Raw genomic sequence first — 15,413 nt, 5'->3', positions numbered from 1 at the left:
GGACTTAAAAAGTAAAGTATGTCAAATCTGAATGTTTAGGTACAGATATATATTACATGCCACTGTGTGGCAAAATGCCTTTTGGTATTAACGATTTGGTGTGACTGGTTCAGGGAGGCCAAAGAACCTGAATGACTTCTTGGTCTGAGGCGATAACAATGCTCCTTAAACCATGAAGGGTTTAATTGCATGTGCTGATGTGTTTATAAAGCACCTCTTGGCACGCTGTGATTTCTTACTATAATGGAAAAGGGAATTCCCTCTGTGTGGGAATAAAACAGCAGCTGAGCAATGGCCAGAAATGCTACCCAGGCTGGGGGGAGCACCTGGCACCTTCTCCTGGGGTCCCCTGTGCTGGTTTTGGTTGTGGTAGAGTTGATCTTCTTTACAGTAGCTGGTTTGGGGGTATGTTTTGGATTTGTGCATTGAGTTGAATAGGGCAAGATCCCTTCCCACTCAAACTACTCTATGATTCTGTAATAATCCCAAACCATAGGCCATCCTCAGCAATAGAAGCTGGGGAAGAAGGAAGAGTGGGATGCTCAGAGTGATGGTGTTTGTTTTCCCAAGTCACTGTTAACGTGTGGTGGGGCCCTGTTCTCCTGGAGATGGCTGAACACCTGCCTGCCCACGGGACGTGATTAATGAATTCCTTTTTTGCTTTGCTTGTGTACACGGCTTTAGCTTTATCTACTAAACTGTCTTTATCTCAACCCATGAGTTTTCCCGCTTTTACCCTCCCAATTCTCTTCCCCATTCAGCTGAGGGGGGGTGAGTGAGCAGCTGTGTAGGGCAGAGGTGCCAGCTGGGGTTAAACCACACCATGGCCCAAAATGGGTCTCTGGGAAAGGAAGATGGATGGAGGATGTTCAGGAAGAGACTTAAAGGTGTAAGGAATTAAGGCAGGAAAGGTGAAAGCTTTGCCCAGAGAGTTGGGCCGGAGAAGACACGTCCTGGCAGGACTGTGTGGGATGAGGGTCTCTGAGAATCCCCAGTCCCAGGCTACTCATTTCTGCCCTTGTGCCTTTGCCCCTTGAAGAGGGAAAGGCTTTGGGTGAAAGGCTTAGAAATGCCAATGAAACAGCACTGATTTGATCCAAATATAAAATGAAGCTTCCTTGCTGGGAAGTCAAGACTAGGCCAAGCTGAACTCTGCTCTTGCCTTTAACACATTTATTCAGCAGTCTTGTGAATACCTACATACATCTCAATTTCTCTGTCCATAAACTTGTGTTAATGCTATTATTCCTTTAGCTATCTTATAGATGTTTGCAAAACTAATTACTTTAGATTAAATTTGCTGCACACTAAATTTTACATGATATATTGCACTGGGATGATCCAGACTTTTAAGGAAGATTAAAAAAAAAAGGAGGAAGTTGGAGGGTGATTTTGTGTACTGAGGAAACTACAAAGATGTCCCATTTACTGTGCCTGAGCCAGCTTGCTGGATGTGTAAAGTACATGTAAATTGTGATATTTTTAATATAATTGTAACTACCATTTTGGTGCATCAGTTTGAGAGAAATAAGAAAAGCACAGACCCTCCTGCTTTTGCTTGCTGTGCTCAAGGCATGCTGTGTGATTTGCTCTGACAATTACCCGGTCACTCAGCTCTTACCTCTGTCCTAGCCAGAGCTTGCAATAATCTGATTGGGACATGGTTCAACTGCATAACACCAGAGAAACCCTGCCTGGTGCTTTGTATGCTGCTTTTTCATTCCTTCACTGTGTCATTCCCTTGCTTTCACTGAATACATTCACTTTTCCTGCTGTATTATGGATGTTTTCAGAGTTATGCTCAAGAGCCACAGGCCTCATTTACAACTGCTTTCCATTAGTCTCTGACCAAGTGAGTACAGAAGACTTCCCACTCACATTTCTCTTTTTACCCAACAGACAGTAACATGTTCCTTTCTATCACTGGTGCGCTCTTGCCTTGCTAACAAGATGCCAAACTGACTTTCTACGATGTTGCCTTATGTGCTTCTGTAATTTATTCTTTTCCTCCTCCTGTAAACTTCAGGTAAGATTTCAGGATGCCTCTTTTTGCTACCTAAGAATATCCAAGGGCTACAAGAAGATGAAGAATGTTTAAGTGGTTAAATTTCTGCTGATAGAACATATAATGCACAAGTATTACTTACCTTGGTTACCATTCTACCTGTGTATTGCTCTAGATTTTAAAGTTATCATCACATAATTATCATTATGCTCATAATCACTCAGATTTCTTGTGTAACCCAGAACTTTCCTTTCAGTTTGTACTGCTCCACATGGTGCTGAGACATTCCTTCTTCCTAGAGTGATCCCTACAACTGCTGACTTTCACCCTGCAGATGCGGGTTTCTTGGTACCAGTCACTGGCTGACTTTCAGAGTGACACATTAAATGAAATTCCCAAAGGTCAGAATTGGAGATTTGAGGTTAGAAATGGTGCTACTGTAGAATTGTGATTGAAAAGTGTGTGGGTTTTGTTTGGTTTGGTGTTTTTTTTTCTTTTTTTTCCCTTAAAAAAATAGTATTTGAGAAAACCAAACTGAATAATTTAGACTGCAGGGAGTTTATAGTTGCTTAAGTTGCTGCCCCTTGTTTAAATGGTACCTGATCTAGTGAAAGATGTTCCTGCCCAGTGCAGTGAATGAGATGATCTTTAAAGGTTCCTTGTGATCCAAACCATTCTGTGATGCTCTTCTCTGTTGTCTGAGTGGTCTCCCACTATTCACATTTCATAAGGCTTTTGATGTGTCTAAATTGTGTGTTACTATGTAGTTGGAGCCCCAGATCTCTAACACCAGTAAAGAGCTTTCCAGCATCTTATGGACTGAGTAGAAGTAATGTGTATGTATATAGTGAAAACCCATCCTCTTGTCAGCAAAAATCAAAATTAAAACATTAAAAAAGTAGAGGCCACCTAATTCAAGTCATTACCGATTTCCCAGGGATGAATTTTTCTACAAGCTGCATTTTAGTCTTGTACAAGTTTAAAAATCTGATTTATTTTTATGTTTAACTAGATTTCTTCTGATTAGAAAATTTCAACACTTAGATTAAAATACATAGTGGAAGACCTCAATCAACACCTGAGCACCAGGGGCTGCTGGTGCTGGGGACCCTGCCCAGGAAAGTGTCCTGTGCCAGGACAGGCCCTGCTGCCAGCACCAGGCTCGGGGGATGCAGGGCTGTGTGGGAGGAAACTCGGTGTCAGCAGCCTCTTTTCATCGTGTGCAACGACACCCCAAGGCCACGGCTGTCCCTAATGGCTGCCCTGCACAAACAATGTCCCGATTGTCCCTCTCCTAGAAACGCAGCCACTGTGTCTGCATTAATTAAAAACAAAGCCTGCTTCCAATGCCCAGCTCCTGAACCTATTCTGGCAGCCACGCTGAAGCAGCCTCTGTGGGGACCTGGGTTGCTTTAAGCCCAGAAAAAAGGGCTCCTGGGCTCGTCTTTCCTGGGGTCTGAGGGTTTGGTACCTCATCAGGAGCTGCCTGCACAAACCCCCCACTGCCACCAGGCTGCAAAGGCTGTGCCAGTCTCTGGCCAGCCTGTTTGCTGGGGGACAGCTTCAGACTTATCTGTGTGATGACAGATTGCAGGGATGCTGCTATTGTTTTATTTGAAGTGCAGAGATCTTAAAGAGCTACAGTCCTGTGCCCTAATCCCCTGTATCTGGGATGTACAAATACAGAAAAACCCAGGTGGGTCTTGTTCTTCCTAAGCTCCCCAGCAGCACTGCTAGTGAAGCAAAGTAGGTCAGTGCTCCAAACACTCAGATGTACACACATCAGACAGGAAAGATCCCTACTGGAATATTAAGCCATGAAGTGGCTGTTAAAAACTTCCTAAGGGCAATTAAAATATTACCATCCTCTTGTACAAGCAGTGGAAACAAAAGTGGCAGTTAGTTTCAGTTACAGCTTTGGAGTTCTGGACAAGCACCTTCAGATGCATTTTCTTTTTGCTTACCTGATCTGTGCGTCCCTGGCTGCACAGGCATCTGCCTCCACCCTGCAGATGAACACCTGAGCTGTGTGTGATGGGACATGTGCATGGTCCCTGTCTGGCAGCCTTTGCCCAGGGAGCAGCTGATGTCACTTCCCCACCTTTTGCTGTTGTGACACACAAATGCAGCAAGCAAAGGGCTGCCCCATCCAGTCACTCCTCCTCAGCAATGAACCAGACAACTTTATTGCAAGGGAATTCACTTGTTGCCACCCACTGCAAACCTCCCTCTACACTTATATGTTGTGCTGATGATTAATAAAAATAACTGTATATGAGTGAATCACAGGGGTGGTTTCATTCATTCAGTTTGTGAATCTCCAATCAAAATAAAAGGTGTTCCCCAAAGGCTCATTCCCAGGCACTGTCTGCATCCTTCCTGCAGGAAAGAGCTAACTGACATGGGGGAATAAACATTAGTATTCATGGAGTTCACTTTAATACAGTTAGTATTTGCCAAGCCAAATACTGCAAAACCAGTAAAACCCTCAGTGTAGCTCTAAAGACATCAAGCTCCTGTGCACAAAGTTTGGGCTGAGGTTGTGGGGGTGGTGGTGTTGGTTTTTCTGGGCTTTATTTATTTATTTTAGAGTAAAACAAAAGAGCTGAGGAAAAAAGTTACCAAAATTTTTAGCCTTTGTTTTATTGAGTTACAACAAATGAGCAACAAGTTAGAAAAGTTGGATTTATCCAAACTCCCTAGCATCCTATTTTGTGCAGTGTACTGAAAGGTGGACAAGTTTTCCAAGCCCAGCTCATCAGAGGAACGCACCAGACAGCTCTTGCACCCAGGCTCCTGCTCTCCCCTCCCTTCCCTCCTCACACTTGCACAGACAGACATCCCCACCCAAATCCAAATTAGCAGTATTTGAAATAAAAGTGCACTCAGGAACCTAGGAGTGATCTAAAAAAATTAGTGGCAAGGGTTAATAAGAAACTTCTGTTGTGCGCTACAACGTCTAAAGCTGGAGGGCAGACTGCTGGTTATGTGTCCATCACTGTACCAGCCAAAGAAACACAAATAAATTTGCATTATGAAGCATCTTAATTTTCTCATTCCAACCCCTCTGGGAGTTGTACTGCATATTTAAAAAAAAAAAGTGCTAAAAAAACCCTCCAAACCAATAATCAAGAAAAGGTACTCTAGCCAAATCTTCAGAGACCCACAGCTGGGGCTGGCTGATGAAAAGTGAAGTACAGGAGCTGGAGAAGACTTGCCTTGTAGGAGCATGGAAAAGCAGAGATTTAAATACTTCAATCAGTAGCAGGTGGCCATAGAACAAAACAAAAAAGTCAAAACAACAAGAGAAAAAAACCAAAAAAAACCCAAAAAAACAAACCCCACTGCTCCAGAACACGTATAACTGGTCTGAAATGTAAACTGGAGTGGGGATCTGGGCTCAGGTGTTGATCTGCACCAAGACAACTTCAAAAGATTGCAACTCTTTCTTAAAACACTTTAGAAAAAAACAAACCCTCCCTCCTCCACAAAAGACACTTCCCTCCCCCCAACCAACCCCAAAATTTCTCAATTGCATTATATGCAAGAATGACTTGCACCTATTAAAAAAATTAACAAAATTTTTATGTTGTACAAATCTGTTCCAGTAGAGGAAGAGGGCAGGAAAGTGGGTGGGAGAGAAACTAAGAGAAAACTATGTACAAGGACTCTTTCCTCTTTCTTCCTTTTCTTTTGTAATGCAGTAGTAGGACTTTGGCACTATCAACAATTCCATGATGATGCTCCATGAGAGTATTTCTCACTGTGCCTCCACAAGCGCAGTTTGAGACTTGGAGTCACAACACACTCTTCTCACCCAGGCAGGAAAATAGAATTTTCTTCTATTTTCAGACAGCATTCCCCCTTCAACATCAGGACAGTGCAGCTGAGGAATACCCCTGCAAAAATCATAACAACAGCATATTATTTTTTAAGGCACTGTGAACTGTTTGAGCTGTTAACTATGACAAGATCTGGTTTACATCCCTGCACCTGTGGTTACACTACTTTGTGTTAACTGTACCCTTAGGCCTATCCTTATCACAGCCTCATGTGGAAGGGTGTTGCATTTTTGCTGCATGTAACACCCAGCTAAGAATCCCCTATAAACTTCTGACAGGGATATGTGGTCCAGCCTTGGCTCAGGCAGATTCTCATCCTGACTCAAAGATGATGCACACAGTGTTTGAGGCAACTACTTTGCACACACAGGACAGACAGTACTAAAACCAAGAAGAGTTCAGGTCTTTCTCCCCCAGTAAATCCCCTTGTAATACTTTTTGTTTTATATGATTTTAGAAAATTATACACACTAAAAGACAATGAAAAAAGTTGGATTTGCCTGCCAGCAGCTTCCTGGTTCTGCTGATTCCTGCACCTACATAAAGGCTGCACAATTGGACCAGAGATTAAAAAGTGACCTCTCTCAAAGCCCAGCCTTCAAATAACCACCAATTTACAATATCCCCAGTTCCCAGCAAAAGGCAAGGGCTCTATGACAGAGATTATGCTCAGTTTTTCCACACTGAGGTGTGAATGTGCAAGAAGTGCAAACATCCTCTTCACCCACCCTGCAGCAGTGCTCACTGAAACCTGAGCTAACTCCTAATTTCACACCTCTTATGGATGTTGCTATCTGGTCTGTTATTTCCCACAAAAGCAGTGAGCTCTGTCTGGTATCTGCAATGCAGGAAGCAATGCAGTCAAGCCCAGGAAAAGGCCACAGGCTTGCACCAACATCAAGGGGAAAAGTCCTCCCCCCACAGGCCCTGTTCATCCTGACTCACTGGAAAATTTTAATTTACTGCACTGGGTTTTGCTTCTCCCTCTGAAATCCTTCATTATATTAGGGCTTGGGTCTCTAATGGACCTCACTTGTTTTACAGGGAAAAGCATGTCCTCCCTATTTCAGCCTCAATCCCTCAAATGTTTTAGGGTGACCTGAATTCTGCAAAATCACTTGTCAATCCCATGCTGAGTTACTTCAGGATGCTGATTTGGAACCACTAGCAGACACTACTAAGCTTTCTAAATGAAACCCTAAACCTCAAGCAGAGTGAGAACTTGGGCAGAAAGTGAGAAACCCCAGTGATGTTCACTTTTGGTGGTTTTGGACACTGAGGAATGCACTGGGTCACCGGTAAACAAGTGATCTCAGCTCCTGCAACAGTGCAGAAGGGGCTGGAGATGCCAAGAGGGCCCAGATTACCTCCAATGTTCAGTATTATGCATTCAGCAGATGCAATGGATGCAAAAGGTCTTCAAGCTTTTTTTTTTTTTTTTTTTTTTTTTTTCTTTTTCCCTACTGTGCAGCCTTCACACATGGTTTGATTTTGGCACATCTCCACAGAACAGTGGTCACAGCCATCAAGATCCAGAGTTTTCAGCTACCTCGTTCCCACCATGAGCCACAAGCTTTGGTGCCCACATTTTGCAGGGTTCATGCTTAAAAAAGGTCATTGTGAAATAACTCCAAAAAAAGACAGTTTAATGTGAAAAGGTGGCAATGGGGGAAAAAAACCAAATCATACTGAGAAAAAATAAAAGCTCTGATCTTGGGAAAACCCCACAGGTAGACAACACTGAAGAAAGCAGCAGAAGCTGCCAAACACTCTGGCACGCTCTGGTCCTGCTCTCCTGAGCTGTAGTTTGCTGTATTTAATTCAGAAAGTTTCTGTTTGTTGAGCTTGTGCAAAGGAGGACAAGGGACCTAATTCTGACCTGTGCTGCAGGAAGGCAGGAACCTCTCCACTGATGGAAAGGGAGCTAAAGCACCCTCTTGACAGAGCAGTTGGGCCACACTACAAGAGGGACACAAAGCTTCCTGAGAGTCTCAGGAACACTTTCAGAGATGGCTTCAGTGCACCCTACAGCAGCACTCGACATCTGGAAGGCTCAGTACTCTATGGGGACAGGTCTCCCAGCCTCACTGTTCAAGAAAGCTGACCTGCTCTATGGAATATATCCAATTTTGCCAAAAGCCTCAGATACAGACTTAGTAAGAGAGCCTCTTCTTAGTCCCAGGATGGCATTGCAGAGCCTGGCATGAATCCTGGTCTCACAGAGGCCCAGTCCCTTCTGAAATTCCCTTTAGCTGCAGCAGCAGCAGAATCTGCCAAACTTGGATCAGTTTTGGAAAAACTCAGTTTTTTAAGGCACAAAGTCTGTTTAGGCTATAACACAAATGCTCTCTAATAGTTCCAAAATCTTCTACAAAGAAGAGGGTGATCGAGAGGGTCTGGAAGAACTGAGGTTTTAAAAAAGCCACACATAAATTCAGTCCAGAAGGGTACTGAGGTCAACCACCAACAAACCTTCATTTTAGACTATGTAGACCAAGCTGACAAAACAGCAACACCAGGAATATGAAAGGAGCTTATGCCTGATGTACCATTCAGCAGTGAAAGACTCACACAGTAAGTGTGGCTGTGTGAGAGACAAGAGGAATCCCTTTCAGCTCTTCAGTCCACATCTTACATGAGGTACCTGAGAAGCGTGTTAGGAAAAATCAAGATTTTATGACAGCTGACAGAAACAAGCTCTCTGTCAGGTCATACAAAAGTCTCTGCTTTTGAGTCATAGCCTGGATGTCACTTAGGATAACACTTTATTTAACACCGAGGTTTTAGCTGAAAATTTCTAAGATTGGCTGCCCAATGAAAGCTTAGAAAAAGTAGCTGAGATTATTCTGTGAGTCCCATCAGTGTGGGGTGCAAAGATTCCAAATTTTGTGGCACAACGACTGTGGCAATGCCTCCCTGTGTGCACCACAGAGCAGGCACTTGCTTTTATCAGCTGAGACTTACAGGCTGAATATAGGAAAACTAAAAAGACTTTCTCAAGTCCTCAGACCAGCACACTGAGAAACTGGCAAGGAGCAGGGGACCAAATGGCCCTCTGACCATTACTAGACGCTCTTTGCAGCAGAAGTCCTGCTCCAGTGCACCTTTTTTCAGTAGGTGGATTTTACACAAAACCACCAGAACGCTCCTCATCAAAAGGATCACTCAGCAACAATTTGAGACCAAAGTTCTTATAAAAATTCCTCTCTGGTAACACTTGAACACCTCCAGAGCCCTGAACTCTATGGTCAGCATTTGTACCAGGGCACACAGGCAGGAGGTTCACCACGACATACCTGACACAAGGACAAAAACACAGGCATCAAACCTACGCTGCTGGAAGGGAGCTGTTGCAGATCTTGGTTTCATAGTACAAGAAGTTTGTAAGAAACAGGGGTTTTAAACAACTCCCCCTGCTCCTGCCTTCCTTCCATTTGCCTCTCTGAGCCCCATATCTACTCCTGCTCCTCAAAATCAGTATTTGTAGCTGGAAGGGGGAAATGCTCTGGAATAACAACCCAGAGAAAAAATAATCCCACAAAGCATTTATTCATCACACATTTGACTTTAAAAGGCAGATCAGACCCTGGCTCTCCCTTCTTATGTGGCTGCACAACAGTGGCACCCCAGTGTGCCTCTGGCTGATGTTTCCACATCCTTTTTCCTTTAATCCCTGCCTTTGACACACAGGTAACACCTGCTCCTCACATCCCTAATTACCAACTTTTTCAAGGATAATGCAGGACTGTGCCTTGCAAAGCAGTCTGAATCTTTAAGATATTTTGTTATATGTCATAACATATAATGTTAACGTCATAACATTTCTCAAGATTAGCTAACAGAATTCACAGTTTAAAACAATACCACTTCAGGGTTTGGTTTTCGTTTTTTTTTAATCTCATAGAATGTCCAGGAGACTTTTGGACAAGTACTGCATGTGAAGAAAATGGAGTGCTAGCCAGCAGGGCTTGCTACAAAAGACTGCACCTCTACAACAGATAGTTCAATCCAACAACTGGTAGCTGTAATAGCAGAAGTCTTAAATACAAGTGTGGAGGCACTTTTATCAGTCCTGGCTTTTATATTTCTTTTCTTTTTTTAAAGAAATGCTAAAGTATATTTTACTTAGTAGATGCCAAAAAATTACCAATTTTCTCAAAAGGGCGTTCTCTCACTATGGTTTTTAATGCAGGATGCTGAGCTCTCTGTAGGATAAGCCCTAAAGTTGTAGTTTAAGGAAACTCTGGTTTGGGAGAAACAAATTTAGTTATTCTGAGCACAAAATGTTACAGGCTCTAGTATACTCAATTCAACATGCAAGAAATACTGACAGTGTTTGCTCCAGATTTACACCTGTGCAACTGTGATCAGAAACAGGTTTCAGCTCTCCAAATAAGAAGTCCTTTCACATTGGGAAAGATCATATAACCCCCCCTTTAAACCAGGTCCTGCAGCTTGCTTTTAAATTCAAGATCCTGTGAAGAAGAGCTGCTAAACACCCACACAGCTTAGTCTGGGGCATTTCCTAAGTCTCTAGTGAGAGCAAGCAGAACAAAGCAAGACTGGAGAGAGTTCTCACTTGCAACAGGAAGAAAGCATATTTGCATGAGCCACTTCAGTCCTTGCTCTTTTTTTTTGCATAAAGAGGCATTTGTGTCCTAGGCCCTACCCCAGTGACCTTTTGTTTTAAACACGGCAGGATGCTGCAAAGGAAGGACCTGAGATGCAAAAACAGGCACAGCCTCTACTCAGTGATCTCTCAGCAAGGGAGATAGTAGCAACTAGTGTTACCTACTATTTCTCTGTGTGGCTCCGCTAGCATGTTTTGTGTAAAGTGCTGCAGAGGTTACACAGGTTGTATAAAGACAGAAAGTTTTAAGGTTTCATCACTTATTGCCAAAAAATATTATGAAAACCTCCCTTATCCAGGACTCGACCCACAAGACAAGAAACAAGACAAACGGCACTAATCCCTCCTTTACCACGTAGCTGGCTTTAATTTATAAGCAGAATGGGTCTCCCTTTTGCTCAGGCTTCCAGCAGACACAAGCATCTGGCAGTGACAGGCTCCAGGGATTTACACTGAAGCAGGGCTACAGAATGCTGGAAGCGCACCCCGACAAAGGCAGGCTCAGAGAAACAGCAGCATTACCTGTCTATATGTGGGGATTGTCTCCAGATATACTTTCAGAGTCCAAGTCTGCCAGCTCTGTGTGGCCCTCAGGGGCTGTTTGGCTCCAGCTGTCCATACAGTCCGAGGCAGCGTCGTCCTCGCCCACCGTCACCTCCACCCAGTTGACCTCCGCCGGCTCCTCGTTCTCCTCGCTGCCGTGCCCATCGTGGCTGTGGCACTCCAGCCTCTCCACACCCTCTGCTTGATTCCCCAACAAAGAGTCTTTCAGTGGTTCGCAGTCTCTTTTTGCTCTCACCACTGGTTTCCCCCCATTCTCTTCATTCAGTTTTTTATGCTCCTGGTAATGCTGCCGAGACGCCTCATTACCGTTCTTTGGACTCTCAACGTGTTTTGAGCTCTTTTTCTGGCTTTGCTTGTTGTGACCATCACCAGCATACTGCTGCTGGTACTGGTCAATCCATTTCAGCGACCCTGTTCTTAAGGAAGACCGGTTCTCCTTGAACCAGCGAACTATTTCAGTTCTGGTGAGCCCAGTCTGAGATGCTAGCTGGTCATACTCCTGGGGTGATGGCCACTGGGTCCTGGCAAATGTGCTTTTCAATAGATGAATTTGCTCCTGTGTTTTCTTCAATGTGGTGGAGGACCCAGATAAAGCACCAGGGAGCTGAGAGCTACTCAGGAGTTCTGCCTGGCTTATTGCACCATTGGGAGTTCCTTGATCCTTAATTTTTCTGTATGATCCCATTGAGTCCAAGACAGCTTGCTCCATGCTGTCCCTTATCTTTCTCCGCTCAGAGAACCATGAATCTATCTCCCTCCTACTCAGTTTAGTCTCCACTCGGAGCCTGTCCAGTTCTCCCTGGGTAGGAAAAGAGCATTTTAAGAAACTCTCCTCAAGGGCCCTAAGCTGCTCTTGAGTTTTCTCTTTAAATCTCTGGGGAGGAAAATCTGTGTAAGGGTGAAATGACCGGCCGTGTCGACCAGCTGAAGGTGCTGTTTGATCTTTCCCTAAACCATCACCAGGAATTTGCACAATGCCCCTCTGACTTCTGTACCGGTGGTCACTGAACCACTTTTTGATCTCACTCCTGGAAAGACCTGTTGCCTCTATAAGCCGGTAGACTTCTGCATCATCAGGAAACTGGCTTGCCATGAAACTGGCCTTCAGCTCTGCTATCTGCTCCTTGGTCTTTTTCCGCTCGCTGGCTGGTGTCACTGGAACAGCAGTCAGCTTGGCAGGAATCTCAGGCACCTGGACTACGTGAGGACGCTTGGCCTCTGGGGCACTTGATAAAGTCTGTATTGTCCTCTTTTGGCCCTGGTTTGGGGCAACAGCAAGTGTAATTGGTGAACAGGAAACGGTTGAACCATTTGACACAGGAGTCAAAACCAGGCCGGTCTGGCCCAGTATCTGACAAGGCAAAGCTGTCTGTATGATGGGTTGTGGCATTTTTGCAGTTGCCAAAGGAGCTGGCAGGACAGTGATGGTCTGGGGAACTGCCTGGATAGTACCATTGAACATCTTCTTCCTTGCTTCCTCCACTTCTTCAGGAGACCAGCTTATACCGTGCTTCAAACGTTGCGTAGCAAACCAGATTCGGATTTGTTCTTCTGGATGTTTTGATGCTGCTGTCAACCACGACAACTCTGCTTGTGTTGGGTAAGGAAACTTATTAAAAGAGTTGATCATGGTTGCGTTAGTGTCCAGGGCAGAGTTGTATTTGGTACTGTTCAGGGGGACCGGGACCTTGGGGACAAGGTTGATATTTGGTGGCAGCTGTACAGAGGGCATAACGTGGGCTAACACATCATGGAGAAGGTCTCCATTTATACAGGCAATGGCTTCTGTGGCCTCAGTGATGATGCGGGGGAGAGCTCCATCCACGTGGTTCTCTGTAACTCCCTCTTCTGCCTTTTTAGAACCCTTCTTGGTTTCCCCTTTAGGCTTCCCCAGTTTCACCACTGGCACTTTATTTGCACTGATTCCTCCATGAAGCGAATCGTCACACTCTGCATTTTCCAGCCCGCTGGTCGTGACAGTGACATCGTTAGTGGTGGTCTCAATAGACTGCTCTAGAACGGTCTGATTATTGCGTTTAATTAATTTCAGTTTAAAGTTAGTCTCTCCCGGGTGGTATTTTGTGTTGTGGTCAGATAAAGAATCATATTTTTTGGTTGTGAAGTTGCATTCAGCACAGACATACAGGGGGTTGAGAATGACATTTGGATGCTGAGTGTCAACGTGCTCTGTAAATTCATTTAAGTTTTGTGTTGAGTAAGGGCAGTACTTACACTCATAACCACCCTGGGGCTTCTTAGACTGATTTTCAGCTGGGGGCTTCGCTTCAACCACTTCACAGTCTTTGACTGGGTTTTCTGAAGGCCAATTTTTTTTGGATTCCTGCTGCAATGCACCAGTGCCCTTGTCTTTAGGAGTCTCTACGCCCTCGGCACATTCCTGCTCCATGACTTCGGAAGTTCGCACCATACAGGGAGTTGTGGACTTTCTTTTGCTGGCCATGGCAGCTGCTGCCACTGTGTTGTTGTCCGAGATGGTGGCTTCTTTTCACAGGATGAGCAACCAACTCAGAAGATCTTGCAAAGAGCTCCAAAACGTTCCTGTTTTGTTTAAAGAATTTCTGCCCTGGCTGGGACCATCAGCTCCACCAGCTGCATGACACCTGTGGAAACAAAGCACATGTTAGGCACTGATCAACAAAGTACAGATTTAGGAGAAAACCACAGCTCAAGGTGTGTGCATGTGCAAGGTATGTGCATATTTTGGATATCGTGGAACTCTTCCTCCTCCCCGTCATCATTTTAAGAGGCAAAAATCTCCCCACAAAGAACACAAGCAATGGGTAATTTCCAGTGAAGTGCACCACAGGAAGAAAATGACTGGAACAAATAACATGAACAGAGAGGGGATTTTAATTTCCACTAGACTTAATGTGTTTAGTTAGAAAAAGAAGATACAGCTATAAATACTGAGTCTTTTTATAGAAGCTGCAATTCTATTAATTACTATTTTGAAGCCTGCAGATTTGAAATTGAGTGTGATTTATATTAAACTTAATTACTTCCCACTGTCACTTACCTTGTAAATATGTCTACTAAATGACTGTGGTTACTAATGATGGGTGATTTCTAAATAAAGCTATATGATCTGCCTTGGTTGTAAAAGTAATGGCAGAAAGAAGAGTTGATGCTTATCAACACTTCCAAAGGTCTGTGTTTTAAGAAAAGGTGGGAAAAGCAGGAAACTACAGCAGATTTGTGGTGGCCTATCAAGTCTTTTCCAGAAGAGAAGTTTCCTTACAACACCACTTTTCACTTAATATTGACAGAAATAACTACCCAAGGCCATGGAAGCCCTCAGATACTTTTTAAACAGGGTCTCTTTCTGTGATCCCACTGATAAAGTCCCAACTTGGGCATGTCACTCCCTACAGAATAAAAAATAAAAGCCAAACAAATATATATTTTAAGCTTTCTTTTTATGCTGAAGCACTTAAAAAAGTTCCCAAATGCAAGAATTCTGTAAAATGTGTTTTTTGAAGTATCTGAGGCAAACATCAGAACAAGCACAAAGAAAAATTTCACCAGCTGTTTTAGGATCTACCTGCACTCATCAGGACTGGATGGACAGAAAAAGAGGAATGTAGTTGTCAGAAGAGTTTGTTAATAATAATTTTAAAAAAAGTCACTTCCCTATTTGACAAGATGCTTTTTTAAATTTATCACTGATTCCAATTTGCTATTCTTCCTGATCAGATGGTCTCTGGTTTCATAATATTTCCACAGTCTTGATGGAAAACTCAGATTTAACAATCAAGAAATTCTTAGAGCTGAGTGGGAGACACACTGGTATTTACAAACTGGAGGACAAAGGAAAGTGGAGATTTGCAGAGTGGGTCAGGCCTGCACTGGATTCTGCAGAAATGCTCTAAATGGAGAATTTGAACTTGAAGGCCAGTGGAAGATACCGCTACCCATTGCAGGGAGGATGGACTGGATGATCTTTAAAGATCATTTCTAATCCAAACCACAATCTCATGTCTAACCAAATGTACATTTGCTTATTGTGAAGATTGTAAATGATAAGCTGCATCCAGAACCGAAGGCATGAAGATCTAAAAAAATAGAATATCACTGCAGTCACATCTGGACACATCCAACACCAGCAGACACTTTATAACCCCCTGAGTGCTGTCCCTGTATCTGCTCCTCTTGCTTGAGCCTTGGCATGAGATAAACTGTGAAAGCAAGTCTCCAGCTTCTCAGTTGTGTCTGCAGCTGAGGAATACTCTGCAGGCCTCCAGAGCACAGTGCTGCTGCTCTGCTGTCACAGACCACACCATTCCTGGACATATGGAAACTCAAAATGATCTACTGGCAGAGGAAGCAGCTCCAGCTGGGGATAAGAGCAGGG

The 15,413-nt window shown here is 43.9% G+C and overlaps 1 protein-coding gene across 4 annotated transcripts in view; it reads right to left on the bottom strand.

The window, feature by feature from the left end:
* Positions 1–4,646: 4,646 nt before the first annotated feature.
* ZHX2 (zinc fingers and homeoboxes 2) overlaps positions 4,647–15,413 on the bottom strand; it is a 74,637-nt gene continuing 63,870 nt past the window's right edge. For all 4 annotated transcript variants that reach the window (XM_083864570.1, XM_083864571.1, XM_083864573.1 and 1 more), the window contains 2 exons: positions 11,000–13,662; positions 4,647–5,904 (listed from right to left, as the gene is read on the bottom strand). In XM_083864570.1, coding sequence (XP_083720696.1) covers positions 11,004–13,502 — 2,499 coding nt within the window. In that variant the 5' untranslated portion in view covers positions 13,503–13,662 and the 3' untranslated portion in view covers positions 4,647–5,904; positions 11,000–11,003. The remainder of the gene's footprint in view (positions 5,905–10,999; positions 13,663–15,413) is intronic.

Source organism: Zosterops lateralis (genome assembly GCF_965231275.1).
Source record: "Zosterops lateralis genome assembly, chromosome: 1".
Classification (NCBI taxonomy): Eukaryota; Metazoa; Chordata; class Aves; order Passeriformes; family Zosteropidae; genus Zosterops; species Zosterops lateralis.
The sequence above is the reverse complement of the archived record's forward strand: the minus strand, read 5'-3'. Positions and strand labels throughout refer to the sequence as shown.